Source organism: Macaca fascicularis, chromosome 20 (genome assembly GCF_037993035.2).
Source record: "Macaca fascicularis isolate 582-1 chromosome 20, T2T-MFA8v1.1".
Classification (NCBI taxonomy): domain Eukaryota; kingdom Metazoa; phylum Chordata; class Mammalia; order Primates; family Cercopithecidae; genus Macaca; species Macaca fascicularis.
Genome location: NC_088394.1, coordinates 4,165,876 through 4,193,250, shown reverse-complemented (window position 1 = coordinate 4,193,250; position 27,375 = coordinate 4,165,876). Strand labels below are relative to the sequence as shown.

The 27,375-nt window shown below is 45.9% G+C and overlaps 2 protein-coding genes and 1 non-coding gene across 13 annotated transcripts in view; 1 reads left to right on the top strand and 2 right to left on the bottom strand.

Moving 5' to 3' along the window:
- Positions 1-5,362: 5,362 nt before the first annotated feature.
- Positions 5,363-13,152, bottom strand: ZNF174 (zinc finger protein 174). 3 transcript variants are annotated; one of them, XM_005591068.4, is made up of 4 exons: positions 13,079-13,152; positions 11,943-12,616; positions 10,055-10,277; positions 5,363-6,405 (listed from the first exon to the last, which is right to left on the bottom strand). In XM_005591068.4, the coding sequence occupies exons 2-4, from the start codon at positions 12,342-12,344 to the stop codon at positions 5,807-5,809; spliced, it is 1,224 nt and encodes a 407-aa protein (XP_005591125.2). In that variant the 5' UTR covers positions 12,345-12,616; positions 13,079-13,152; the 3' UTR covers positions 5,363-5,806. The 3 variants fall into 3 exon arrangements, with proteins under 3 accessions (XP_005591125.2, XP_065393121.1, XP_073884810.1); XM_074028709.1 differs by lacking the exon at positions 5,363-6,405 and adding an exon at positions 8,656-9,795; XM_065537049.1 differs by having other exon boundaries at positions 11,943-13,152.
- Positions 13,153-13,321: 169 nt separating this feature from the next.
- The window catches only part of ZSCAN32 (zinc finger and SCAN domain containing 32), a 17,521-nt gene continuing 3,467 nt past the window's right edge, over positions 13,322-27,375 (top strand). Inside the window, exons 1-5 of one of the 9 annotated variants that reach the window (XM_045381469.2) lie at positions 13,322-13,402; positions 16,781-17,256; positions 20,633-20,798; positions 24,068-24,162; positions 24,445-24,568. In XM_045381469.2, the coding sequence (XP_045237404.1) occupies positions 16,891-17,256; positions 20,633-20,798; positions 24,068-24,162; positions 24,445-24,568 (751 nt within the window). In that variant the 5' untranslated portion in view covers positions 13,322-13,402; positions 16,781-16,890. Of the gene's footprint in view, positions 13,959-16,702; positions 17,257-20,632; positions 20,799-24,067; positions 24,163-24,396; positions 24,569-27,375 lie in introns of those variants that run through there. The other 8 variants (XM_005591070.4, XM_045381468.2, XM_065537030.1 and 5 more) reach the window with 8 other exon arrangements.
- Positions 22,971-27,375, bottom strand: part of LOC123570458 (uncharacterized) — a 19,253-nt gene continuing 14,848 nt past the window's right edge. The window contains exon 2 of the transcript XR_012429680.1: positions 22,971-23,609. This is a non-coding gene — a transcript (uncharacterized protein). The remainder of the gene's footprint in view (positions 23,610-27,375) is intronic.

The window sequence follows — 27,375 nt, the reverse complement described above, 5'->3', positions numbered from 1 at the left end:
AGCCAAGATATTGCCACTGCACTCCAGCCTGGCAACAGAGCAAGACTGTCTCAAAAAAATTTTTTTTTCTGTAGTGATGGGGTCTTGATATGTTGCCCAAGCTGGTCTTGAACTCCTGGGCTCAAGTGATCCTCCCGCCTCAGCCTCCCAAAGTGCCGGGATTACAGGCATGAGATACCGCCCCCAGCCAAAAGTGTTTTGTTTTGTTTTTGCTTTTGTTTTTGTTTTTTGAGACAGAGTCTCACTGTGTTGCTCAGGCTGGAGTGCAGTGGCGTGATCTCAGCTCACTGCAACCTCCATATCCTGGGTTCAAGCGATTCTCCTTCCTCAGCCTCCTGAGTAGCAGGGAGTACGGGAGCATGCCACCACACCCAGCTAATTTTTCTGTTTTTGTGGAGATGGGTTTCGCCACGTTGGCCAGGCTTTTCTGGAACTCCTGACCTCAAGTGATCTGGGTGCCTCAGCCTCCCAAAGTGCTGGAATGACAGGTATAAGCCATGGCACCCAACCATTTTGTTTCTGAGACAGGGTCTTGCTCTGTCACTCTGGCTGAAGTACAAGTGGCACAGTCACGACTCACTGCAGCCTCAGCCTCCCAGGCTCAAGTGAACCTCCCACCTCAGGCTCCCAAGTAGCTGGGACTACAGGTGTACACCACCATGCCCAGCTAATTTTTAAATTTTTTTTGTAGAAATGGGGTCTTCTCTGTGTTAACTCCTGAGCTCACAGAGCAGTCCTCCCACCTTGGTCTCCCAAATTGCTGGGATTACAGACATGAGCCACTTGCCCAGCCTAAAAGTGTTTTTTTTAGATGGAATCTACTCTTGGTAAAGATGCTGTGAATGTTGTTGAAATGACAGCAGGATTTAGAATATTACATAAACTTAGTTAATGCAGCAGCAGCAGGATTTGAGAAGATTTTGAAAGTTTTACTATGGCCAAAATGCTATCACCCATTATAATATGCCCTGAATAAATCTTCTGTGAAAGGAAGAGTCAACTGATTTTGCAAACTTCATTGTTATCTTATTTTAAGAAATTGTCACTGCCACCCCAACCCTGTGCAGCCACCACCCTTATCAGCATTACCTTTATCTGATGTAATACTTTTCCACACTTAATAGACTACAGTATAGTGTAACCATAGGTTTTATATTCACCAGGAAATCAAAACATTTGTGTGACTCATTTTATTGGGACATTCACTTTATTGTAGGGGTCTGGAATCAAAACTGCAATATCTATGAGGATACTGTGTATACCTAAGGTACATTATTTACAGTAGCCAAGACTTGAAAGCAACCTAAGTGGCTACTGGTGGATAAATGGATATACACACACACACACACACACACACACACACACACACACACACACACACACACACACAGTGGAGCATTATTCAGCCTTAAAAAGGAGATCTATGTGCCAGGTGCAGTGGCTTACCCCTGTAATCCGAGCACTTTGGGAGGCCAAGGTGGGTGGATTGCTTGAGCCCAGGTGTTTGAGACCAACCTGGGTAACATAGTGAGACCCCATGTGTACAAAAAAAATTGTTTTATAAAATAAGCCATAAAATAACCCCATCTCTACTAAAAATACAGAAATTAGCTGGGCATGGTGATGCAGCTGGCTAATTTTTTTTTTGGTAGAGACGGGATTTCACCATGTTGGCCAGGCTGGTCTTGAACTCCTGGCCTCAAGCGATCCACCTCCCTCGGCCTCCCAAAGTCCTGGGATTACAGGTGTGAGTCACTGCGCCTGGCCCCAAGCCTTATAATTAAGTAGAAATCTATGTTCCTTCTCTTTTAGGACAGATGCTCTTTGTCTAACTTGATTCAGGATGGGTATATGTGGTCGGTTGAGTCATGGCACCCCAAATGTTTCCACATCCTAATCCCTGGAACCCATGAAGTTTACCTTATATGGCAAAAGGGGAAGGATCTTGAGATGGGGAGATTATTCTGGATTATCCCGGTGGGCCTGACATCATAACGGTCCTTATACAAGGGAAGCAGGAAGGTCATAGAGGAGAAGGTGGTGGAATCAGATTGGAGTGATGCATTTTGAAGATAGAGGCCAAAGGATGTGGGTGGCTGCTAGAAGCTGAAAAAGTCAAGGCAAGAGATTCACACCTCAGAGCCTCCAGAGGAACCAGCCTTGCCAACAGCTTGATTTTGGCTGAGTGAGATTAATTTCGGATTTGTGACTTCTAGAACGATAAGGTTGTGGGAGTTTTTTTGTTGTTTTGTATTTCTTTTTTTTTTTCTTTTTTTTTTTGAGTCCGAGTTTCACTGTTTTTTCCCAGGCTGCAGTGCAGTGGCACAATCTCGGCCCACTGCAGCCTCTGCCTCCCATGTTCAAGTGATTCTCCTGCCTCAGCCTCCCTAGTAGCTGGGATTATAGGCATGCACCACCACACCCGGTTAATTTTTATATTTTTAGTAGAGATGGAGTTTCACCATATTGGCCAGGCTGATCCCGAACTTCTGACCTCAGATGAACTTCTGACAACCTTGGCCTCCCAAAGTGCTGGGATTACAGGTGTGAGCCACTATGCCAGGCCCCAGTTTGTGTTGTTTTAAACCATTAAGTTTGTGGTCATCTGTTACCACACCAATAGGTACCTAATACAGATGTGACTATGACTTGGAGGTTAAGGGACAACAGTGAAATCAGCCTGGTTTCAGTAGGGTGAGGTGGAAACACAATGAGGAAGAAAGAGGGCTTGACCAGGGAGAGGTATCAGGATGGAGCCAGGTATGGGGCAGGTCGGATACAGAAGCTAAATTCTTCGTGATTTAACATAACAGATGGGAATGGGATCTGGGCCTAAAGTACCTAAAGGACCATAAAAGCTATAAGGAAGGCCGCTGGGCCTTCAATAAGCCTCTGCCCAAGAGACAGAAGCTCACTTGTGCATTCAACAGATTGTCACGAGGATCTCTGAATTCAGGCAGAAATGGGCCCTTGGATACAGCGGGGATTCTCAACTGTTTAAATATTGAACATCTGTTTCTCTTGGCTGCGCATTGGCAAAGCTAAAGTTATGGAAAAACAATGTTCTTGTTTTGAAAGAGCTTTTATAGTGCATGGTAGTTTCCCAGCCTTGGCGATACTGATTTTTTGGGCCAGGTCATTGCTGTGGGGGCTGGCTGTCCCAGCACTGCAGGAGGTGCAGTAGGACCCACTGGAGGCCAGCAACAACCCTCCCTCCCTCAGTCATAACAACCAAAAGTGTCTTTGGACATTGTCCGACATCCCCTGGGGGGTTCCCAGTTTAGCAGCCCTGGTGTATAGGGTCTAGTAGAGAGACTGGACCCCAATTTTAACAGAAGTCTGCCTAGGGCTCCTCAGGGAAGCCTTTGAGAGAAGGAAACTCTTGTGAGAGGGAGGAGGCAGGAGGGAATGGGGAACATCAGGAACTAAAGGCAAAGGAAACAATTGTGTGCAAGACCCCAAAGAGGACTTGTAGGTGTGCACATGTCCCTCAGCAGTTAGGAGGGACAAGAGATTCCTTGTGGGGGACAGAAGAGCTCAGCCCACAGCCCTGAGGTGACTGGTAATCACTTGATGATACTGATGTTTTGGGAAGAATGCTACCTTGCTGAGCGTACACCTGTAATCCCAGCACTTTGGGAGTCTAAGGTGAGAGGATGGCTTGAGCCCAGGAGTTCGAAGACAGACTGGGCAACACAGTGAGACTCTGTCTCTACAAAAAAAAAAAAGAAAAATTAGCCAGGCATGGTGGTGCATTCCTGTAGTCCCAGCTACTCGGGAGGCTGAGGCGGGAGGATTGCTTGAGCCCAGAAGATTGAAGCTATAGTAAGCCGTGATCACGCCACTGCACTCTAGCCTGAGTAACAGAGTGAGACCCTGTTTCAAAAAAAAAAAAAAAAGCTACCTGGTTCTATTTGCCGCATCAGGAATGCACTAATCTGCCAAACTTTTTCTCTAAACTGAGCAATGAGCTAGGAATTATATACTGATTTGCATTTTAATTTCCACTTTGAGAAAACAAGGAGGTGGCATTAGCCGATCTCTCAGGCTTAGTTCCAGGATTCATTTTATATAAATATATTTTGTCACTTAAAAATATGCTGTTGAGGTACAATTTACATATCATAAAATTAGCCCATTTCAGTGATTTTAGTAAATTTACTGACTTGTGCAACCATTACCGTAATCCAGTCTTAGAATATTTTCATTACCCCAATCCTTTTGCTATTTTTTTTTTTTTTTTTTTTTTTTTGAGACGGAGTCTTGCTCTGTCGCCGAGACTGGAGTGCAGTGGCCGGATCTCGGCTCACTGCAAGCTCCGCCTCCCGGGTTTACGCCATTCTCCTGCCTCAGCCTCCCGAGTAGCTGGGACTACAGGCACCCGCCACCTCGCCCGGCTATTTTTTTGTATTTTTTACTAGAGACGGGGTTTCACCGGATTAGCCAGGATGGTCTCGATCTCCTGACCTCGTGATCCGCCCGTCTCGGCCTCCCAAAGTGCTGGGATTACAGGCTTGAGCCACCGCGCCCGGCCGCTATTTTTTTTTTTTCCTGAGACAGAGTCTCACTCTGTCATCCAGGCTAGAGTGGAGTGGTGCAGTCATAGCTCACTGCAGCCTCTAACTCCTGGGCTCAAACGATACTTTTGCCTCAGCCTTCAGAGTAGCTGGGATTATAGACATGCACCATCATGCCTGGCTTATTTTTGTATTTTTTGTAGATCAGGGCTTAGCTACATTGCCCAGCCTGGTCTCAAACTCCTGGGCTCAGTCATCCTGCCTCAACCTCTCAAAGTGTTAGGATTACATGTGTGAGCCACTGTACCCTCACAGCATTTTGTTATTCTTAAAGCTAATGGGCTAAGTGAGAAAGGAGAGTAGGAAGAATTCCCTCTTATATCTCCTTAGTATTCTTCGTCCACTACTTTCTTCTCACTGTAGCTTTTCCTTATGTGTTAGGCTGGGGTTGCAGCAACTGTATAGATGTTTTTTGTTTTGTTTTGTTTTTTTGTTTTTTGTTTTCCCTCAAAGGTGCTTTGAGAACAGGCACGGTGGTTCACACTTCTAATCCCAGCACTTTGGGATGCCAAGGCAGGAGAATTGCTTGAGTCCAGGAGTTCGAGACCAGCCTGGGCAACATAGCAAGACCCTGTCTCAAAAAATAAAAATAAAAGATGCTTTGATACAAAAAAGATCCCTCAAATGTAATTTTCTTTTCTTTTTGTAAAAGCAGCATCTAATTACTTGGAAACTCTTCTCACACAAACATGCATATTCTCATTTAATTCATCCTTTGCTATAAACAGCTAGTAATTACAGAAAGAATATGAGGGATCTATTTTCCAATGAACTTTGCCTTGAAATTCTGGTAGATCACTCATCTTTATTAAAGAAGCGTGTGCATGATAAAAAAATTGTCTGGTATGACAGCAAATGCATAATTATATATAGAATTTATCCCTTAACATATTTTAGAGGATAAAGCAACAGAGGGACGATTTAACAATAAGCGGGCCACCTGCAGGATTGTCCTGATTCTCTCTCAGGAGTTACTCCTTGCTCTCTGCAGAGACTTAAGTTCTCTTTGCCCCAATACCTAGAACTGCCATCTCTTCACCATGTCATCATGCACGGTTGGGCCCTGGTTGGCCTTTTCTGGGCCTCTTCACAGCAGAATGTGCATCATCATTCCTCATGGGCCTCTTGCTTTCCTTGTAAGTCACACAGTCTTTGTGATTTACATGCAAGTAAGGGGGAGGAGAAACACAAACACCTTCCTTGTGAATCTAAAGCATGGAGTGCTCCTTTCAATCCCCATGGTGGAGCCTGTGATGCTGGTGAAGGTTTGAGCTCTGGCGAAAGCTTTTCCCACACTGGCCACACTGGTATGGCTTCTCTCCAGTGTGGATCCTTTGGTGCAGCTTCAGGGTTGACTGCCGCCCAAAGCAGTTTCCACACTCTCCGCACGTGTAGGGTCTCTCTCCTGTGTGGACTCTCTTGTGTCTCTTCAGCTCTGAATTCCACGTGAAGCTTTTCCCACAGTCATCGCATTTGTAGGGTTTCTTTGCTGAGCGGGTGGGCTGGTGACCAAGATGTTGCAAACGGTTGCTCAGGCTCCGTTTACCTCCTTTGCTTTTCTTCAGCTCTCTCAGTGGGTGGCTTTTTAGGGGGCTGCTGATGTATTCCACCCTGCAATGTCTCTGGTAGTGAGCAAATGGCTTTTGAGCATTTGGGGGGCTGACCTGCCTCCGTGACAACCGAGGTTCACTCATATTTGCCCCTCTCGGTTCAGGACTCTGCAGACCATTCCCTTTGGATCTGCCAGCTGACACTGCACATGGCTTTGCTCCTTTAGCCCCTTCCTGTTGTGGATTTTCCTTGTTGTCACTTCTCATTCTGGGGGCCTCTATAATTAGAAAGAAAATGCTTCATTTTCTGCACTTGGAAGAAATAACTTCAGCAAGAGTTATGAAATACTCTGAAAGTTTCTCAAAGGGTGGCCCTCCATTGGCAACTTGCATTAGAATCATCTGGGCCATTTGTTAAACAAACAGGCTCTTCACCCTTCCCCCAAAGCTGCTGGGTCAGAATCTCTGGGGGTTGGGCCTGATAATCTGCACAGTTAGCAGGCTCCTGGGATGATTGTGATTTATATTAAATTTAGGAACCAAGTTCTCCAACCTCCTTCCTCCTTTCTCCCTTTAGGGAAAGGTTTAGGAAAGGAAGAACAGGGAAAAGCAAACCCATCAGAACTGGGTATCGACCAATGAATGAAAGAAGGAAGAGAGGTGAAATCTCAACATTGTAAATTTTACTGCTGTAGTCTGGTGCCTGAGCTATTTCAACAAATACCCCTCACTTCGTAAACACTAACTGACAACCACCTTCTCTTCAAAAGATAGTAAGTTCAGAGACTGTGATGTTTTCTTTCATTACAAATTTGAAGTATATGAGTTCAGAAACTGGAATATGGGCTTAGCCATGTATCCTAATTACAGAAGGACTGACAGTCTGGATGGAGATGAGCTGGAATAGCCTGTGGGAAGTCACAGGATCTGGAGAAGGATCCCTTGTGATGTGGAAAATGCGTGTGTGTGCATGTGCATGCACAGGCACATGCATGCTGTTCAATATGGCAGCCACTAGCCACATGTGACTGTGTGGCTACTGGGTACTTGAAATGTGACTACCGTGACTAAGGAACCTAATTTTAAATTTTATTTAATTTTAATTCATTTAAATTCAAATGTAAATAATCAGCCTATACAATCAGGGTCAATTGCTTTTTGACAAGACAATTCAATGGGAAAAGAATAGTCTTTTTCATAAATGATAATAGGACTGCTGGATTTCCACATACAAGAGAATGAAGTTGGACCCTACTATGGTCTGAATATTTATTACCCCCTGTTCCCTGACACACATATATTGACAGTCCTCCGTGCAGTGGTCTTGGGAGGTGGGGCATCTGGGAGGTGATTAGGTTATGAGGGTGCAGTCTTCATAAATGGGATTAGTGTCCTTATAAAAGAAACTCAAGAGACTACGATTTATGAGGAATGGGACCTCGCCAGATACCAAATCTGCTGGCACCTTGATCTTGAACTTCCCAGCATCCAGGAACTGTGAGCAATAAATTTCTGTTGTTTATAAATTACCTAGTCTAAGACAATTTGTTGTAACAGCCTGATCAGATTAAGACAGACCCCTACCTCAAATCCTATATTAAAATTGACTTGTTTCTTTATGTATGGAGGAAAATTTAACTTTAAATGGACCACATACCTAAAAGTAAGAGCTAAATCTATGTCTCTTTGAAGAAAACATAGCTGTACATATTTGTGCCCTTGGATTAGGCAGTGGTATTTTACACATGACACCAAAGCCTAAAGAAATAAAAAAAAAGATAAATTACACTGTAGCAAAATGAAAAACGTGTTGTGCTTCAAAGGACACTATCAAGAAAGTGAGACAACCCACAGAATGAGAGAAAAGATTTGCAAATTACACATAAGGGTCTAGTGTCTAGAACATATAAAGGACTCTTATAAAAAATGAAGACAAATAACCCGATTTAAAAATGAGCAAAGGATCTGAACATTTTTCCAAACAAGATATGTAATTGGATAATAAGCACATGAAAAGATGTTCGACACCATTAGTCACCAGGGAAATGTAAATCAAAACCTCAAATCAAAATTTCTCAACCTAATAGGATGGATAGAAGACAATAACAAGGGCTAGCAAGAATGTGGAGAAATCGGAATCCTCACACAGTATTGGTGGGGATGTAAAATGGTACAGATGCTTTGGAAAACAGTCTGGTAGTTCCTCATAAGTCAAAGATAGAATTACCATATGACCTAGCATATGGTAATTCCACTCCTAGGTATATACTCAAGAGAAATGAAAACATGTTTACACAAAAACACACACATTTATAGCAGCATTCTTCATAATAACCAAAAAGTGGAGACAACCCAAAAGTCTATGAACAGATGAACCAACATGAACAAAAAACCAGCATGTAATATATCCATACAATGCCTATTATTCAGCCACAGAAAAGGAATGAAGCACTGATTCATGCTACAGCATGGATAAAACTTGAAAACATGCTCAGTGAAAGAAGCCACACACGAAAGACCACATATTGTGTGATTCAATTTATTTATTTATTTATTTATTTATTTTTGAGACAGGGTCTTACTTTGTCACACAGGCTGGAGTGCAGTGGCACAATCTCAGTTCACTGTAGCCTCGACCTCCCAGGTTCAAGTGATCCTCCTGCCTCAGCTCCCCCAAGAAGCTGGGATTACAGGTGTGCAGCACCATGCCCCCCTAATTTTTGTATTTTTTTGTAGGGATAGCATTTCGCCATGTTGCCCAGGCTCGTCTCGAACTCCTGAGCCTAAGCAATCCGCCTGCCTCGGCCTCCCAAAGTGCTAAGATTACAGGCGTGAGCCACTGTGCCCGGCCTGTGTGATTCCATTTATATACAATGTTCAGAATAAGCAAGTCTAGAGACAAAAGTAGACTGTGGTTGCCAGGGGCTGAATGTTTATGTTCCCCCAAATTCATATGAAATTCTAACTCCCAAGGTAATAGTGTTAGGACGTGGGGCCTTTGGGAGGTGATTAGGTCACGAGGGTGTTGCCCTCACTGGAATGGAATTAATGCCTTCATGAAAGAGCCCCACAGGAGCCTGTCTTCCCCTTCTGCCACATGAGGACTGAGAAGTAGGCAGTCTGTGACCTGGAAGAGGAGCCTCACTGGAACCCAACCATGCTGGCACCTTGAACTCAGACTTCCCCGCCTCTAGAACTATAACAAATAAACTCCTGTTGTTTATAAACTATCTAGTCTCTAGCATTCTATATTAGCAGCCTGAACAGCCTAAAACACAAAGTACCTCATTGAATGTAGCAAATGTTAAGAAAATAAGGATTTTTGTCTTCTTGTAACTCTCCTCTCTAATGTGCTGATTGTATCTTGTATTCACATCACCAGGCTTGGCCAAAATGTCACTGTCATTCAGGCTTAGAGATCACAGGACTGTGTAGAACAAGGCCAGCAGTTACACAAATATCACACCAGAGAAAGGGAAATAGATTTGAGGATTTAAAGTATAAGCAACATCACGGAGGAGGACAAAGATATATGATATAGGGTGAGCTTTTTTTTCCTACCAGGCCCCTTCTAAACAGAGGAGCATTTTAAGCAATGAAACTCAGCCATAGCTTGCATGGAAGTTCATCTGTGGCCATATTTGGATCTGTCTTTTCTATAAGAAGTTCTGAAAGGGACAGAAAAGTAGGTACAACCCTGTCATGCAGTGGATTGTCAAATATTCATTAACAGAAAATGACAAAACATACTTATTTGTAGTATCACCACCATTCTAATTAGTGAAATTTGTTTAGTGAGTAATCATCTACTATTATATACAACATTTTAAAAAACACACACATGTGGTCTATGCCTTTGCAGAACCATGAGATACACTGATGGAGATAAAGGGCTGATGAGAGGGAGAGAAAAGGCAGAGTGTTTACCTGTCCCAGCCAATTTGGGGGTTGGTTCTTGGAGCAGTGGGGATTTCTCCCAATGATGGGGGCTCAGCTGGTCATAAGCTCCCGCCTGGGAAGGTTCTGCTGGAGAGCTCTCCCTGAGATCTCTCCTAAGAGTCTGCGGTTGAAAGTCTGGCAGTTCCTGTTCTCCAAGCTGAGATCCAGTTTTCTCCAAGAGCACCTTTTGCCCCTGCATACAAACGGCCACCTAGGAACAAGCCCCATTAATTCCATCCATCAGGACTGAGGGAAGCTTGATCTCTCACTGTTGTATAATGACCTGTTTACCTTGGGAATTGCTGATAACCATCTAGAGGTCAACTTTCATAGAAACCACTGAAACCCTCAAAGGAAGTAAAGGGAAGGATGTGAAGAATGACAGGAATGAGGATGCTACAAGTCAGCCGAGTGGCTTCCCCTAAAGCTTGGGCCTTTCTCAAGGGCCAGAGTCAAAGTTATCAGGGTAGCTGCTGGCACAAATATCAAAGTCAGTCACGACACTGGACCATCAGATGCCCACTCTACACACCGCGCCCCCCCCCCCCCGCCCTCCCTGCAACCTACTTCTGCTGGAAATAGGTCCTGTAGGAACAGGAAGCAGTATGGTGAGAGGCTGTTACAAACTCTTCTTATCTAATACATTGTTCTGCCAAAGGCTTTCCTGGTAAGGAGATTCCAGTAGTAGTAGGGGTCTAAGAGGACTACCCTACCCTCATTCCCTAACAAGTTCTATTTTCGGAAGTACCTGCTGTTTGCTTCTTGCCCAGGTCCTGACTGGGGTCTGACTTCGGGGAGGGGAGTGGCCAGCAATGGCAACACTGGCCAGTTAAACTGTAACTTCCTGATCCAAAGACAACAAGCTAGTCAGGCACTGTGGGGCTCACTCCTGTAATCCCAGCACTTTGGGAGGTCAAGACAGGTGGATTGCCTGAGCCCAAGAGCCTGGGCAATGTGGAGAAACCCTGTCTCTACAAAAGTACAAAAATTAGCCATGCATGGTGGCATGTACCTGCAGTCCCAACTACTTGAGAGGCTGAGGTGTGAGGAACACTTGAGCTGGATGTGGAGGCTGCAGCAAGCAGAGATTGCACCACTGCACTCCAGCCTCAGCAACACAGTGAGACCCAGTCTCAAAAAAAAAAAAAAAAAAAATCAAAGACAATAAGCTAGGCCAGGTGTGGTGGTTCACACCTGTAATCCCAGCACTTTGACAGGCCAAGGCGGGTGGATCACTTGAGGTCAGGAGTTCGAGACTAGCCTGGCCAACATGGTGAAAACCTTCTCACTAAAAAATACAAAAATTAGCTAGGCATGGTGGCAGGTGCCTGTAATCCCAGCTACTCAGGAGTCAGAGACCTGAGAATCACCTGAACCAGGGGGCAGAGGTTGCAGTGGGCTGAGATGGCACCACTGCACTCCAGCCAGGGCAACACAGCAAGACTCCATCTCAAAAAAAAAAAAAAAAAAAATAAGCTAGAACTTCCAATGAAATGAAGTTCCTCAAAGTCCAACTGCTACTAAACAGGGTGACCCTGCCTGCTAAGAATTCTGCTTGTAGGAAAACTAAGATGGTGTGGGAAGAGCTGACAGAAGGGATTCAAGAACCTTACAATTTTTACTTCTGGTGACATAAGGTGCATAAAGGAATGGCAAGAACGTTGGTCCTCTGTTGACTCACTGGGTATCAGTAGTTAGATTTTCTAAAAACCTGTTAACAACTCGGAATAGGTTCCCAGACAGAGGCTGGAAGCAACTTCTGAAGCCATCCAGTCCACTTCTGAGACTCAGTCCTTAAATAGGGAGAGATCCAGATACCAAACATTACCTAGATGAAAAAGAAATCCCCAGGATGATGGGAGAGGACCCTCCTTACCCACTGCTTTGGTTTCTTGGATGCTCTGTGAAAATCTTCCACGAGGGTCACAATCTCCTTGCTGTTCATTGGACATCGATGCCTGACCCGAGCCTGGATCTCTGGGGGCAGGATGGTCAGGAACTGCTCCATCACCAGAAGCTCCAAAATCTGCTCCTTGGTATGCAGCTCGGGTTGCAGCCACTGACGGCAGAGCTGTCGGAGCTGGGAGAGTGCCTCTTGGGGTCCAGACACCTCTTGATAACAAAAGCGTCTGAAGCTCTGGCGGCAGAGCTCAGGATCGGGGCAGTTTTTTTGCAGAGTAGGCCCCCGTTTCTCTTCTAGTTTGGCTATTATGTGTCTCTCTTGCTTGGAGGAAGCTTCAGTGTTGGAGCTTAAAGTTATCTCCATTTTAGCTGCCATTTTGGGCGTCAGGAGACAACTCTCTCCTTGTAAACGTGTTAAGCCTTTGGGATCATGACCTTGGAGAAGTCTCTGAATACTAGAAAGACTCCAAAAACGAACGTTCTCTGAGGATGTTAGGGAGAACGGGATGCAGAGACAAGGCCTCACTTGCTAGCCTTTACTAGCCAAACTCAAGACAACGCGGTCCCTGGGAGTGGGAAGAGTTTTGTCTTCCTGTCAGTTTTTTGAAGTCTTGCAAAGGAGAAAAGTCATAATGTCCTAAAAGGACTCTGGGGAAAAAATATTTCTTTTATTTCAGTAGCAAGCACACAGGTCTCGGGTTTAATGAGCAATACGCTCTAACTGGCGGGTGGAGCGGAATCCCTAGGAAAAGTTCAAGCTGTCACAGGTAGCTTGCCCCAACTCTCCCGCATGACGGCAGCAACCGACCTGGCGCATGTCACCGGGTGTTAAACGGTAGAGTTGAGCAAGGCCACAGCGCCAGGCGGGGGTGTGAGGTAGCGAACAGCTTCCTGCACGCGAGCGAAGCGGCTGCTCCCTGCCCAGGCGCCGCAGGCCCGGTGGCTCCGGCCTCCAGGGCGGCCCCGCGGCCCAGCCAGCCCCAGGCCTGGCGAAGCTGCCGCAACCCGGTGCGCAGCTGAACTCCACGGCCGGTGCGAGCTCGGACTGGCGACTGCGACACCGCTACCCCGAGCAGCCTGACGCCCCGCACCCACCCGCAGCCGACTCACCTCTCTGGGAACCCGGGACCGCGGGACTTGGGACCCGGCACCTGCGAGCACGGGCTGGGGGCGGGGTCGATTCCACTCGCCGCGGAGACGCCCACTGGCTGCTGAGGAACTACCGAGAGGGCCCGCCTCCTATCAAGAGCATCCTCTACCGTCTATTGGCTGCTGCCTCTGTCAATATCGTCGCAGTGCATCCCGGGAGCTGCAGTCCAGCAGCTCGACTTGCGGGCCTGCGCAGGGGCGTGCGTAGTGGGCAGAGCGAATGGCGCCCCTGACTTCCGGCCCGGAGGCTGAGGGAGTTTGTGGAGTCCCGAGTACTGGTATCCGGTGAGTCCTCCGCTTCCTTGCGGCCGGCGGGACTAGCGGCTGGGTCCTACAACAGCCGAGGAGTCCCTCCCCGCTGAGACCCTTCTCGGAGGCGTTTGGGTCCGACTCCGATGGGCGTCTCCGTGGGACAGGCGGCCTCCCTCAGGCCGGGCTTCCCCAGACGCGCCGCGGTCACGTGCCCCGCTCCCACCGCGCGGATCACCCCGAGCCTAAGCGCCGGCGGCCCGGGACCCCCTGGCCTTGACCCTGCTTATCTCGTCCCTGTCTCGTCCACTCCCTACTCATCCACAGTGCCTGACTCTGGCACCGAGTGCGTTCTGAGTACTCAATAAGTAGTTACTAAGTGAAAAACCTATCCACTTGGCTCCCCATCCTCATGCTGCATTTTTTTCCCAGGGTTTGGGCCATCGCTAGAGTGAAGTAAAATTTTCAGAGAACAGCATTTTAAAATTTAACGATGAGTGGGATGTAAGGGGTCAAAAAGGGCCCAGAGGGGTGCAGGTTCCGCCTTCTGCATGAAGTTAGAAGAGCATTTATTAAATTATTCTTCAGCCAGGTAAGGTACAGGATGAACATAATGAAGGCAAGGGGTGCAGGTTCTAGTCCTGGCCTTGCTGCCTAGAGCTCTGCTGTGTGATGCTTTAGGCAAGATACTTCATCGCTCTCAGTTTCTTTTTGGCTAAAAAGCAGTACTAACAATAATAATGCCCTTGATTTCTCTCTCTCTAGAAGCACCGAAATGTAAAGAGAATTTAAGTGAAGGCAGTTCAACTTCTTTGAGAAAAGGGAACCCAAATCCATTTTTAAAATATAAAAAATTTTCTTTTTTAAAAAACATTTACCATCTTAACCATTTTTAAGTGTACAGCTCAGTAGTCCTGAGTATATTCATATTGTTGTGCATGCTGGATCCATTTTAATACTACGTGGTGAGGGTGTGTCAGCTCCTGTAGAAAATGTAAATTATGATCTGCTTTAATCTGTGTTTTAAGTAGTTAAAAACCAACACAAACTAATGAAAAAAAGACTGCCTTCACTGGTGCAGTGGCTCACACCTGTAATCCCAGCACTTTGGGAGGCCACGGTGGGAGGATCATTTGAGCACAGGAGTTTGAGACCAGCCTGGGCAACATAGTGAAACCCTATCTCTACAAAAAATACAAAAGTTAGCCTCTATTTAAAATTGTTTTTAAGGTCGGGCATGGTGGCTTATGCTTTTAATTCTAACACTTTGGGAGGTTGAGGTGGGAGGATTGCTTGAGTTCAGGAGTTTGAGACCAGCCTGGGCAACAGAGTGACACTCCATCTCTAAAGATTAAAAAAAAAAACAAAAAAAAAAAACCATAAAATTATTTTTAAAAGTTATTTATTGTTTAATTTTAAATTATATAAAACTATTTTTAAAATTAACTCTCAAAAAAATAAAATATTGCCTTGCATAAACTGGCCTTGGAGATCCAAACATGTTTTCAGGACTCGAGTATATTGTCCTCTTGTGAACAGGCTCCTGTGACGGAAGAGTGGAGTAGAGAGTGGGACACAGTTGCAGACAACTCTGGTCTTACATTTGGCCAATTTAGCAATTCCCAGAAAATTAAGAGCTTTCCCTACTTCTCACGTAAAATTTGAGAAAAGAATTTTAATAGGCCTAGCTGTGTGTCATATGCCCACTTCTGGGGAGGCAGGTATTGTAATTAATATCCCCACCAGAACCAATCAATCATTCTTTCTTTCTTTCTTTCCTTTCTTTCCTTCCTTCCTTTTTCTTTTTTTCTTTTTTTCTTTCTTTCTCTCTCTCTCTCTGTCCCCCCCCCCCCTCCGTCCTTCCTTCCTTCCTTTCTTTCTTTATTTTTGAGACAGTCTCGCTCTTGTTGCCCAGGCTGGAGTGCAATGGCGAGATCTCGGCTTACTGCAACCTCTGCCTCCTGGGTTCAAGCACTTCTCCTGCCTCAGCCTCCTGAGTAGCTGGGACTACAGGCGTGTGCCACCATGCCCGCCTAATTTTTTTGTCTTTTTAGTAGAGATGGAATTTCATCTTGTTAGCCAGGATGGTCTAGATCTCCTGACCTTGTGAGCCACCCACCTCAGTCTCTCAAAGTGTTGGGATTACAGGTATGAGCCACCACACCCGGTTGAGAGGGACTTTTTCACAAAGGAAGAAGATGCTGCTATTAGAAGTGGGAAAGGAATGCGGGAAAATAAAAACATACAGCAAACCCAAACAGTCACTTATCTACGTTGTGTGTGTGTGGAATAATAGTGATGACGAAGTTAATTAAGAAGTGCACACACACTAGTACTCTCCTGAGGAGAGGGTAGCGACTGGGAACATGAGTCCAGGCTTCTTGAGGATAGGGAAGGACAAGAAAAAGACTTAGGTACGTGAGGGAAGAAGGGAAGGAACAGGTGAACTACATCGTCAGGAACAGTTTGAGTAACTTGTTAGCAGACACAGAATCTTGGCTGGGAGAAAACTATTTTTTGCTACTGTAACTGCCCAGTGGGTTCATCTTGCCCACTGCCTAGATAAAGCCAATTTGTCAAGACAGGCGAATTGCAATAAAGAATTTAATACGCATAGAACCAGCTAAATGGGAGACAAGTTTTATTACTCAAGTCAGCCTCCCCAGAAATTCAGAGGCTAGGGCTTTGACAGGCAGTTGGGTAGGGAACGGGGAATGCTGACTGGTTGGGGATGCACTCACAGGGCTGTGGAAAATGGCTCTTGTGTGCTGAGTGCGATTTTGGGTGGGAGCCACAGAGGAGTCCCTAGTCTGGGTGGGGCCATCTGGTTGTCAGAAAGCAGAGGCCTGAAAAGACATCTCAAAAGGCCAATCTTGGGTTCTACAATGGTGATGTTATTTAATTGGGGAAGTTGCAAATCTTGTGACCTCTGGATAATCATTTCATTAGGCCTACATCTTAGCAGAATTCAGGCCCCTCTCATCCTCCTAACCTGGTGGTCTTTAATTAGTTTCACAAAGGAGTTTAGTTTTGGGAAGGGTTATTATCATTCAAACTATAAACTAAATTTCACCCAAAGCTAGCTTGCCTCATGCCCAGGAATGACCAAGGGCAGTTTGGAGGTTAAAAGCAAGATGGAGTTGGTTAAATCCTATCTCTTTTAGTGTCATAAATCTTCTCACTGTTAACAGTTTTTGCAAAGACAGTTTAAATATTTCTAGTGTTTTGGATCATTGGTATAGATTTGTGGAGGGAGGAAAAGGATAGAAAGTAAATCACAAGAAGCAGAGTGAAGGAATGTGATAGGTTTATATTGTCTTTTTCCATCCTCTTCAGACATCCTTCAAAGTTGAGCCCTTATTTTCAGCTGTGAGTCTCTATACATGTCTGACACTCTCATGTCTCACGGATTAGAGAAAGACATTCCTTGCAGGAGAACATGGTTTCCCAGTGATGTGGGAAGAGATGGACTCTGATCTCCAGGGTAGAAGTGGCAACCAGAGTAAGCCAGTTCGTCGAAGCAAATGATGGCTGCAGCAAAGAGTCCCGAGGCACACCCATCCTCAAACAAGGATCCCACACAGGGCCAGAAATCAGCCCTCCAGGTTAACAGTCCTGACTCCGAAGCCTCCCGTCAGCGCTTCAGGCAGTTTTGCTACCAGGAAGTAACTGGCCCCCATGAAGCTTTTAGCAAACTCTGGGAACTCTGTTGTCAGTGGCTGAAGCCGAAGACGCACTCGAAAGAGGAAATCCTGGAGCTGCTGGTTTTGGAGCAGTTTCTGACTATCTTGCCAGAGGAGATCCAGACCTGGGTGAGGGAGCAGCATCCAGAAAATGGGGAGGAAGCTGTGGCTCTGGTTGAGGATGTACAGAGAGCTCCTGGACAACAGGTGAGAAAAGGAAGTCGGAACTTTGTGGTTTGGGTTATGAAGAAGTTGGGAAATCCAGTTACTGGAGGGGTGCTTGGTTGAGAAACACACAGTAGCCCTCTGCTGCCCACAGAAGGTCTTGGCTATCTCGGGTTGGTCCTATGCCCTTATAGTACGGGAAGAATTTCTCATCTGTGGATACAGCTGTTAGACATTCATATATTTAGTAATGTTTGAAGTCCTTAATTAAAGTGGTAAAAACACTCAGAAAAATTCTCCAAAACAAGGCCAGGGAAAGAACAACTATCCTTCACTCAGGGGATGGAGGAAAAGTAGAGATGCTGGTGAACGAAAATCTAGTTTCTTGCTAGGAGCTTCTTTGAGGGCAGAGTGCCATGTGTCGTACACTCAACAAAATTAAGTTAGAGCCAAGCCTTGCCCTGGTTCTTGCTGCCAAGATTAAGTGTTCAGTATGGGACACTGATGGATTTATAAAATGTCCTCTTACGGTCAGGACTAGGTGTGAGATCTGATCAGTGTAACCAGCTTATATCTTCTGGGAGCAGGGAGGTGGGAAAGGCACAGGAAGAGAAAAGTAACACGCCAGCTTTGGTTGTGGAGGAGTTGGTAGGAGGAAGGCAACTGAAATCGGTTAAGTCTGGGAGAGGCCTAGAGTAATGGAGGGCACAGGTCAGAGGAACGTTGGTCAGCCTGAGTGGGTCTGTGATCAGAGCAGGAAGCAGCTTGCTAGGTGCCAGAGTCTGCATAGCTGGAATGGGAAGGACCTAGGCAGCAGATATGCTTGTGTTTCCCAGTGAGGAGGTAGGGATGTGCACGGCCTGTGGGAAGAGGAACGGGTGAAGGGGGATGTAGATGAAATTTGGTAGGATTGAGGAGTTAGTACTTTTGACTTAATTTAGAGACGGGAAGAGCAGCTTGGTGGTGATGCATCAGGGAAAAAGTTGAGGAAATTAGTCTGAAGTCTGTGGGACTGGGACTCTTACTCATAAGTAAGATTGAATGGAGAGGTGCAGTAGCACTTGTAAGAAGGTAGAGCTTGGAGAACTGAACTATTATAAATAGAGTGGGAATCCCAGCATGCCAATAGTCATCCTAGCCCAGGTCCCCTTCCATCACCCTGTTTGATGCTCTCTCCTCTTATCCTTAACCATCTCGGAATCACACTTAATTTTATTTTATTTTACTTTATTTTATTTTTGATAGGGTCTTGGTCTGTCATTTAGGCTGGAGTGCAGTGGCATGAATGTGGCTCAGCAGCCTCAACCTCCTGGGGTCAAGTGATCCTCTTGCATCAGCCCCCCAAGTAGCTGGGACTACAGGTGCACACCACCATGCCCAGCTAATTTTTGTTTTTTATTACAGATGAGGTTTTGCCATGTTGCTCAGGCTGGTCTTGACCTTCTGAGCTCAGGCTCCTAAAGTGTTGGGAATACAGGTGTGAGCCACTGTGCCTGGCCCACACTCTTAATATAAAACAGTGCAGGAGTGTATAGGTTAAACACCTATTTGAAACCTATTGTATTAGTCCATTCTCACACTGCTATACGGACATCCCTGAGACTGGATAATTTATAAAGAGAAGAGGTTTAACTGACTCACAGTTCTGCATGGCTAGGGAGGCCTCAGGAAACAATCATGGCAGAAGGGGAAGCAAACACATCCTTCTTCACATGGCAGCAGGAAAGAGAAGAATGAGAACTGAGTGAAGGGGAAAGTCCTTTATGAAACCATCAGATCTTGTGAGAACTTACTATCACTAGAGTAGCATGGGGGAAACTGCCCCCATGAATCAATTACCTCTCACTGGGTCCCTCTAATGACACATGGGGATTATGGGAACTACAATTGAAGATGAGATTTGGGTGGGGACACAGCAAAACCGTATCACCTATCATGAAAGTGAAGGAGAGAGCAAGAAGTGGAGGTGGGTAGTAGTAATAGAGGTTGACATAATTTCTTAGGACCCCACTTGCCTCTCAGTACCTCTCCTCATTCCCTTTAAGGGTGTCTGTTATAAGCATGGGACTTAAGGAATAAAGATGGCTCTGAAAGACAAAAGTTGATTTTAAGTGACTGTGATATTGGGGATTTTACAGTGAACAGGACAGGCATGGCCCCTGGCCTGCTGGAGCCCGCAGTCCATGGGGGAAACAGACAATCATAAATCAAAAGTAAACCATAAAGATCGTTTCAGATGAGTACTTGGAAGGAAATGAGCACAGTGATGTGATAACTGGAGTGTTGGGAGATAGGTGGTGAGGCAGGGCCTCTCTGAGGTGACACTGAAGGAGGAGAAGGAACCAGTTGTCCCAAGAGTTGGGGGAGAGTACTCCAGACAGAGGGCACAGCACATACCAAGAGCCTAAGGTGGTAAAGGACTGGGCAGGTTTGAGAGGAAGGGAGGGCTTGTGGCTGGAGCTCAGAGACTGGGGAAGAGTGCTGTGAGAGAAAGGGAGGAGGCAGGGCAGAATCATGCTGGGCCTTTTAGGCTGCGAAGAAGAGTTTGGATTTTATTCTGTGTGCAGTGGGAAGCCACTGAAGAGTGTTGTTACTATGGAGGGATAGGAGTCTAGATTTTAAAAAGATCACACTGAATTCCACGTAGAGAGAATGGATTGGAGGGTTCAGCAGTAGAGAGGATACAGACAGCAGATAGTGTCCTGGACCCTGATGGAGCTGGGAGGTGGAGAGGACCAAAGGAGGTCTCTTTTGAAGACAGAACTGATATTGGATTTGGGGGGGGGGGGCAGAGGAAATGGCCTAGTGTGGAAGTCATGGGGGCATGCTAAAGTGAAAGCTGACATTCTCTCTTCTAACAAATATATACCAGTTTTTAACAGTTCTGATGTGTCAGGCTCTATGCTAGGTGCTGTCATATAAATAATCTTAACCACTTCAAAGACTTTTTTTTTTTTTTTTTTTTTTTGAGACAGAGTCTTGCTGTGTTTTCCACGCTGGACAGCAGTGGTGTGATCTTGGGTCACTGCAACCTCTGCCTCCTGGGTTCAAGTGATTCTCCTGCCTTAGCCTCCCAAGTAGCTGGGGTTACAGGCTCACACCACTACACCAGCTAATGTTTGTATTTTTAGTAGAGATGGGGTTTCACCATGTTGCCAGGCTGGTCTTGAACTCCTGACCTCACATAATCCACCTGCCTCGGCCTCCTAAAGTGCTGGGATTATAGGCGTGAACCACTGCACCCTCAAAGACCTAATTCTATTAATTTTTATTTTATTACAGCAGCAATACAGTGGCTCCTAGATGTTTCTCTTCTGCTTCCTTATGTTACACATTATTTTTTAATGCCACTCTTAGGAGTTGTAAAGTCCAGCTTAGGCAGGAATTTGTAGTGATGGATGATGGGGTCTGTCCTCAGGTCCCAGATTCTGAGAAGGACTTGAAAGTACTCATGGAGGAGATGGCCCCTTTGGGAACAACCAGGGAATCACTGAGATCCCAATGGAAACAGGAGATTCAGCCAGAGAAGCCGACTTTAAAGGGATCACAGAGCTCACACCAAAGACCAGGGGAACAGTCGGAAGGTAAGCAGAAGCCTCTGTCCTCACCTGAGGCAGGTGAGGAACAATCATTTACTAGAAACAAAGGTCTGAACTGGGTCCACTCAAGGGTTCCAGACTAAATGCCTTTGAAATATATCCAAAAACCGGCCAGGCGTGGTGGCTTATGTCTGTAAACCCAGCACCTTGGAAGACCAGACAGGCCGATCACCTGAGGTCAGGAGTTCGAGACCAGTCTTGCTAACACTGTGAAACCCAGTTTCTACTAAAAATACAAAAAATTAGCTGGGCATGGTAATCCCAGCTACTTGGAAGGCTGAGGCAGGAGAATCGCTTGAACCCAGGAGATGGAGGTTGCACTGAGCCAAGATCACGCCATTGGTATTCCAGCCTGGGCTGCCTCAAAAAAAAAAATAAAAGAGAAATATATCCATATCCAAAAGCAAGATTACAAATTTCAGTTGAAGGTAATAGCACTTAAAGTAGGAACAGAGATTCTTTATGTGTTAGCATAATTCTTTTTTATTACAATTCTGTTACTAAAGAATCAGGCGTCCTTAAAGGTGAACATGTTACCTTCACCTTCTGCACAGCAGTTCTTCATATACTTGAAGACATTAAATCCCCTTCCCCATCCAACTTAATCTTTTCCAGAATATATTTGTATTATTTTTGCCTTTCTTCCAGAGCTCTATTTTTTGTTTTTACTTGTCTTAATTTTTTTAGAAAACTTTTTTTGTTTTTTGAGACGGAGTCTTGCTCCATTGCCCAGGCTGGAGTGCAGTGCCACGATCTCGGCTTACTGCAAGCTCCGCCTCCCAGGTTCACCCCATTCTCCTGCCTCAGCCTCCCGAGTAGCTGGGACTACAGGCGCCCGCCACCATGCCCGGCTAATTTTTTGTATTTTTATTAGAGTCAGGGTTTCATTGTGTTAGCCAGGATGGTCTCGATCTCTTGACCTCGTGATCCACCTCCCTCAGCTTCCCAAAGTGCTGGGATTACAGGCATGAGCCACCACGCCCGGCCTTAGAAAACTTTAACTAAAAAAATTATCTTAGCTGGGTGCGATGGCTCATGCCTGTAACCTCAGCACTTTGGGAGGCTGGAGCAGGAGGCAGCTTAAGCCTAGGAGTTCAAGACCAGCCTGGGCAACATAACAAGATCCTGTCTCTACCAAAAAAAAATTGTTTTAATTGAGGGAATGTCACATAACATAAAATTAACCATTTCAAAGTGAACAATTCAGTTATGCTTAGTACATTCACAGTGTCATGCAGCCATCACCTCTATCTAGTGTCAAAACATTTTTATCATGCCGAAAAGGAAACCCTGTACCCATTAAACAGTTGCTCCCCATTCTGTCTCCATGGATTTACGTGTTCTGGACATTTCATATAAATCGAATCACATGTATTATGTGACCTTTTGTGTCTGCCTTCTTGTCACTTTCCATGTTTTGAGCATGTCAGTACTTTGTTTCTTTTGATGGCTGAATAATATTCCATTGCGTGGATATACCAAGGGTCTGTATTTTTATAAGTCTTTTTCCATGAAGTAATTTGGCTATATACTTGCTGCCTTTTCTGTTTAATTGAAAGCTGCCATTACAGGTTGCTAGGTAAGTTTTTTTAAGAGACAGGGTCTTGCACTGTCGCCCAGGCTGGAGTGCAGTGGTGCCATCATAGTTCACTGTTGCCTCAAACTGCTGGGTTCAAGCAGTCCTCCTGCCTCAGCCTCCCAAAGTGCTGGAAAACAGACATGTGCCACCACACCCAGCCTGAAAAACACTGTGTCTTGATGATGTTTAAGTTGGCAAATTGTGTTGATAAAGTAGAAAATTGTCTCAGATTTTAATTTTTTTTTTTTTTTGAGATGGAGTTTCGTTCTTGTCGCCCAGGCTGGAGTATAATGGCATGATCTCAGCTCACTGCAACCTCTGCCTCCGGGGTTCAAGTGTTTCTCTTGCCTCAGCCTCCCGAGTAGCTGGGATTACCTACTCCTGCCACGATGCCCGGCTAATTTTTTGTATTTTTAGTAGAGAGAGGGTTTCGCTATGTTGGACAGGCTGGTCTCAAACTCCTGACCTCAGGTGATCCGCCCACCTCAGCCTCCCAAAGTGCTGGGATTGCTGGCGTGAGCCACCGTGCCTGGCTGATTCAAGTTTTTTTTAAGCAAAGTAATACTCTTGTTAACATCTTTATAAACTTTGCCACTTAGCATTTATTTCCTTTTAATCCTTGGGAACCCCTGTGTTCTCTGTGTGTGATTTCCAAGGCTTTGGGACAGCAGGGGCTGTGAGTAAAAAGCAGGACTCGCTGCCTTCCAGGCTAGGCTCCCTCTGCTTCCCAGGCCCATGGGCCACTCACAGATCTGGAATGCTGTTACCTCTCCAGGGGTCACATACCTCTGAGTTGCCATTGAAGTTTCATTAATAAGTAGTAAACATGATTCATTTTATTGGTACAATTTTTTTTTTTGACACGGAGTCTCACTCTGTTGCTCAGGCTGGAGCCCAGTGGCGCGATCTCGACTCACTGCAAGCTCCGCGTCCCGGGTTCATGCCATTCTCCTGTCTCAGCCTCCCGAGTAGCTGGGACCACAGGCGCCCACCACCACATCCGGCTAATTTTTTGTATTTTTAGTAGAGATGGGGTTTCACCATGTTAACTAGGATGGTCTCGATCTCCTGACCTCGTGATCTGCCTGCCTCGGCCTCCCAAAGTGCTGGGATTGTACAATTTTTAAAAAATTTTTCCTATATTTTTAAGCAATGTCACAGTCATATTTGTATAATTCTTGAAGTTGGAGACTTGAGAAAAAATGTATTATCTTGGTCTGAAAAATATAAAAGGTTTCTGTTACTGTGGTATTTTAAAGAGTACTGTGGTTATCTTTGGGTGGCAGGGCTATGGAGATATTTTTGTTTTCCCACTATGATTCTCTTTTTTTCCCTGACATGTATCTTTTTCTTTAAAATGAAAAAAAAAAAAAAATTAAAGCTCTTATGCCAAGAGGAATCTCATGAAAGGAACTTCTCAACTCACAGAGGCCGTGTGCTGTGGCAGTGGTTCTCAAACTTGAGTTTGCCTCAGACTCATCCAGGGTGGGAGAGTCCCAGGCCCCACCTTCAGAATTTCTGATTTAGAAGATCTGAGGTGGGGCCCCAGGATTTGTATTTCTGATGGGTTGCCAGGGGCTGCTGATGCAGCTGGCCCAGGAGCCCACTTTGAGAGCTTCTGCTTTGTGCTGTTGTGTGGAAGCCGCCCTCTAATAGCGGCTGTTTTTTCCCCCAGCCTGGCTTGCTCCTCAGGCTCCCAGGAACCTGCCCCAAAACACAGGTCTCCACGACCAGGAGACAGGTGCTGTGGTCTGGACAGCTGGGTCCCAGGTGAGCTGTGGTTGATGCGTTCTGTCTCCTGATTACCCACTCTCACCCCAAAACCCTCATTTCCAGAGACATGAGAAGGATTCTGTGTGGTCCACGGGGCTTCTCGGGTTATTTTGATTGTGTCCACTCTGACATCATCACACGGCTCAGAACCTGTCCCTGGGGGCTGACCTCCCCTGCCTTTGCCTTGCCCCTGATCTGACAACTGTGATCCTGTCTCTGCCCCCACCCCAGGCTAGAGTGGTGCTATTTTACCGGTAGCCAGCTCCAGTGTTGTTACAGGGACCAGCCACGTGTGACAACAGAGCTGTATCCCTCTGTCAGCAAGAATGGATGTGCCCAGGCCCTGCACGAAAGGCCCTCTACAGGGGTGCCACGCAGAGGAAGAACAGACACATCTCGCTGGGTAAGGATCCATCTTCCCTCCAGGTCCAGGTGGATGTGTTCAGTTGTTCAGAGAAGCTGGAAGGACGTGAGAGGAAGGGAGACAGAGGGAGTGGGGAGACTGCTGGGTGGAGGGAAAGGAGGAAGTAAATGGGGAACCAGAGCAGGCAAGAGAGACACAGGCAGAAATCAAAAGAAAGGGGTAGCATGTGTGACAGGCAGTCAAGAACATGGGAGATGAAGGGTGAGGGGGTGGAGAAGCAAAAAGTGATAGTGAGACAGAGTCAGAACAAGCAGGCCGGAGCTGGAGCCAGACAGGTGGCCAACAAGAGCACAGATGTGCTCATGCTGAACGTGTGCTCATGCACACAGGTAGCAGTAGTCACTCCCGAGTTTCTCCAGTGGCACAGGAGATTAACAAATAAAACCACCCAACTAGGACAGTCTACTATGCCCGGGCCTTCCAGGCCCTTTCCCAGCATCTCAGGACACTTGGGGAAGGTTCTGCCAAACAGACCGCTCTCTTGCCTTTCTCAAATCAGTTCTGTCCCATCTGGGCCAAATGCCTCCTCCTCAGAGCAGCCTCCCTGACTATCCAGATTCAGAGACAGACACTCTGCAGCTCACTGGGCCTAGATGTCTCGTCTGCTGCTTCACATGCAGGGTTCTCCTGGCCAAGCCCAGGGTGGGAGGGACTACACAAGGCCGTGAACACAGGCCCTGTGACACTGCCCCTGCCTCACTTTACAATGTTGTCCTCCCCAGTGGTGTGTGGTTTTTCCCTGCTCTGCCCCTGCCATCCCTCCCCTCCTTTGCCAGGAACTCCCAGTTTCCTGGCTTCAGCATATGCCATTTCTTGCTGCTTCTTCAGGCTTCTCCTGCACCTTATCTTTGTCCAGTTGCAGGAGAGTATAGTGTCTTCTTGAGCTTTGTATTACTAAATATATATGGATAATAAAGTGAGATATAAATATTTTTGTATTTGTGATTTTTAACTTATTAGGTGAAATTCACATGACATAAAATTAACCACTGTAAAGTGAACAATTCTTTGGCATCTAGCACATTCAGAGTGTTGTGTAATTACCACTACGTCCAGTTCCAGAACCTTTCCATCACTCCAAAGTATGATCCCACAACCATCCGGCAGTTTCTCCCCATCCTCCCCCTGCAAGCCCCTGGCAGACACCAGTCTTCATTCTGTCTCTATGGATTGCACTATTCTGAATATTTCATGTAATGGTACCTGTAATTTTAATTTCTACAACATTAGGCTTATCAAATGAAGGCTTGTATTCCCCACACACTTTTGGTTTCTTGTCAACCATTCAGGATCCTTTAAAATTAGAGGTAAGAGTTGAGACAGAATGTGGGAGGACAAGTCATTCTTTCCACAAGTATTAACTTAGTGCCTATAGTATCTCAGACCTACTTCTAGGTCGTTAGGTATACAACAGTGAACAAACAGATAAAGATTCCTGCCCTGTGGGAAGAGATAGACTATAGCATCATCAGTAAGCGGCAGAAGATGTTAGAGGGTGATAAGCACGATGGGAGAGAAACAGCAGAGCAGAGTGATGGGAGTGCCAGGACAGAGGTTGGTTTTCAGTTTTCAGTTTGGGTCCTCAGGGTCACTCTCACTGAGAAAATGACATATGAAAAGACTTACCGAAGGAGGAGGGATGAGCCATGCAGCCATATCCCACATGGAGGAAGAGTGTAAGACAGACGCAATGACAGCTTGGAGCGAGGTGGGCATGCCAGTTTACTGGCACAGAGTGCACCCATGAGTAATGAGAAAACGAGCTCAGAAAGCCAGCTCAAATGAGTGCTGTCAGCTGAGACTGAGAGGGAGCAATTAGAAACTTTTATAACAATTTAACATTGCTGCACTTTTCAGTTGTATTTTTATTGTATTTTACAAAAGAAATAAGCACAAGACTCCCATCCTTCATAGATAATTTGAGAAGTACTAATACAGGATCGTCAGGCCCTACATGAAGGACTTTTTTATTCTGAGTGAAATGGGGGAGTCTTGTGTGGTTCTGGGCAGAGGAGTAATAGTTTTAAAAGGACCACTTTGAGTATTTCACTTTATTTGGCACTTAACTCTATGTAAACATTTATTCATGTCTCTTTTTGCTAGAGAGACTTCTACAGGACTGTGACCTCCTTGAAGCCAGGGTTCATGTAATATTTATATTTCTTAGAAACTGGCATTGTAGGCACTGTTAGTTAAATTGAATAACAAAGGAGAGGACTCCCTCTGGCTGCTGGGTTGAAGGTTGACTGTAAAAGGTCCAGAGTGGAAGCAAGAAGACCAGATAGGCTATGGCAGTGATCCAGGCATGAGGTGACGGTGGCTCAGTGTGGAGCAGAGGGGGTGACAAGAAGAGGCTGGTGCCCTTCAGAATATCACAACCAGATGTTGGAGTGCACTTGCTGGGACAGCTCTAGTCAAATCAGTCCTCATCAACTGGCCCAGATGGGCAGCAGGAGTGTGTGGTGAGGGTTCTTGAGTAGCCAGTCATCCTGAACTGCTCTTCTCAGATGTTTACTGCTTATTCTTACCTTGGTGTGTTAACTGTTGTCATTTTCTTGTATCTACAAGGATGACAGGAGATATAAACAGATAGAGATGGGCCAGATGAGGAGGTATTCCTGTATCAGGGAGGGAACAGGCAGCTATATCCTTACAACCAGCTCCTCTGTCCCCTGAATCTTTGCTTTACTCAAGCGTCACCTGTTCGCTGTGTCCTCTTATGTGGCCACCCTCAGGAAGTCCCACAACTGTCAAGGCAGGCAAGACACTACCCTTATTGCCAGCCA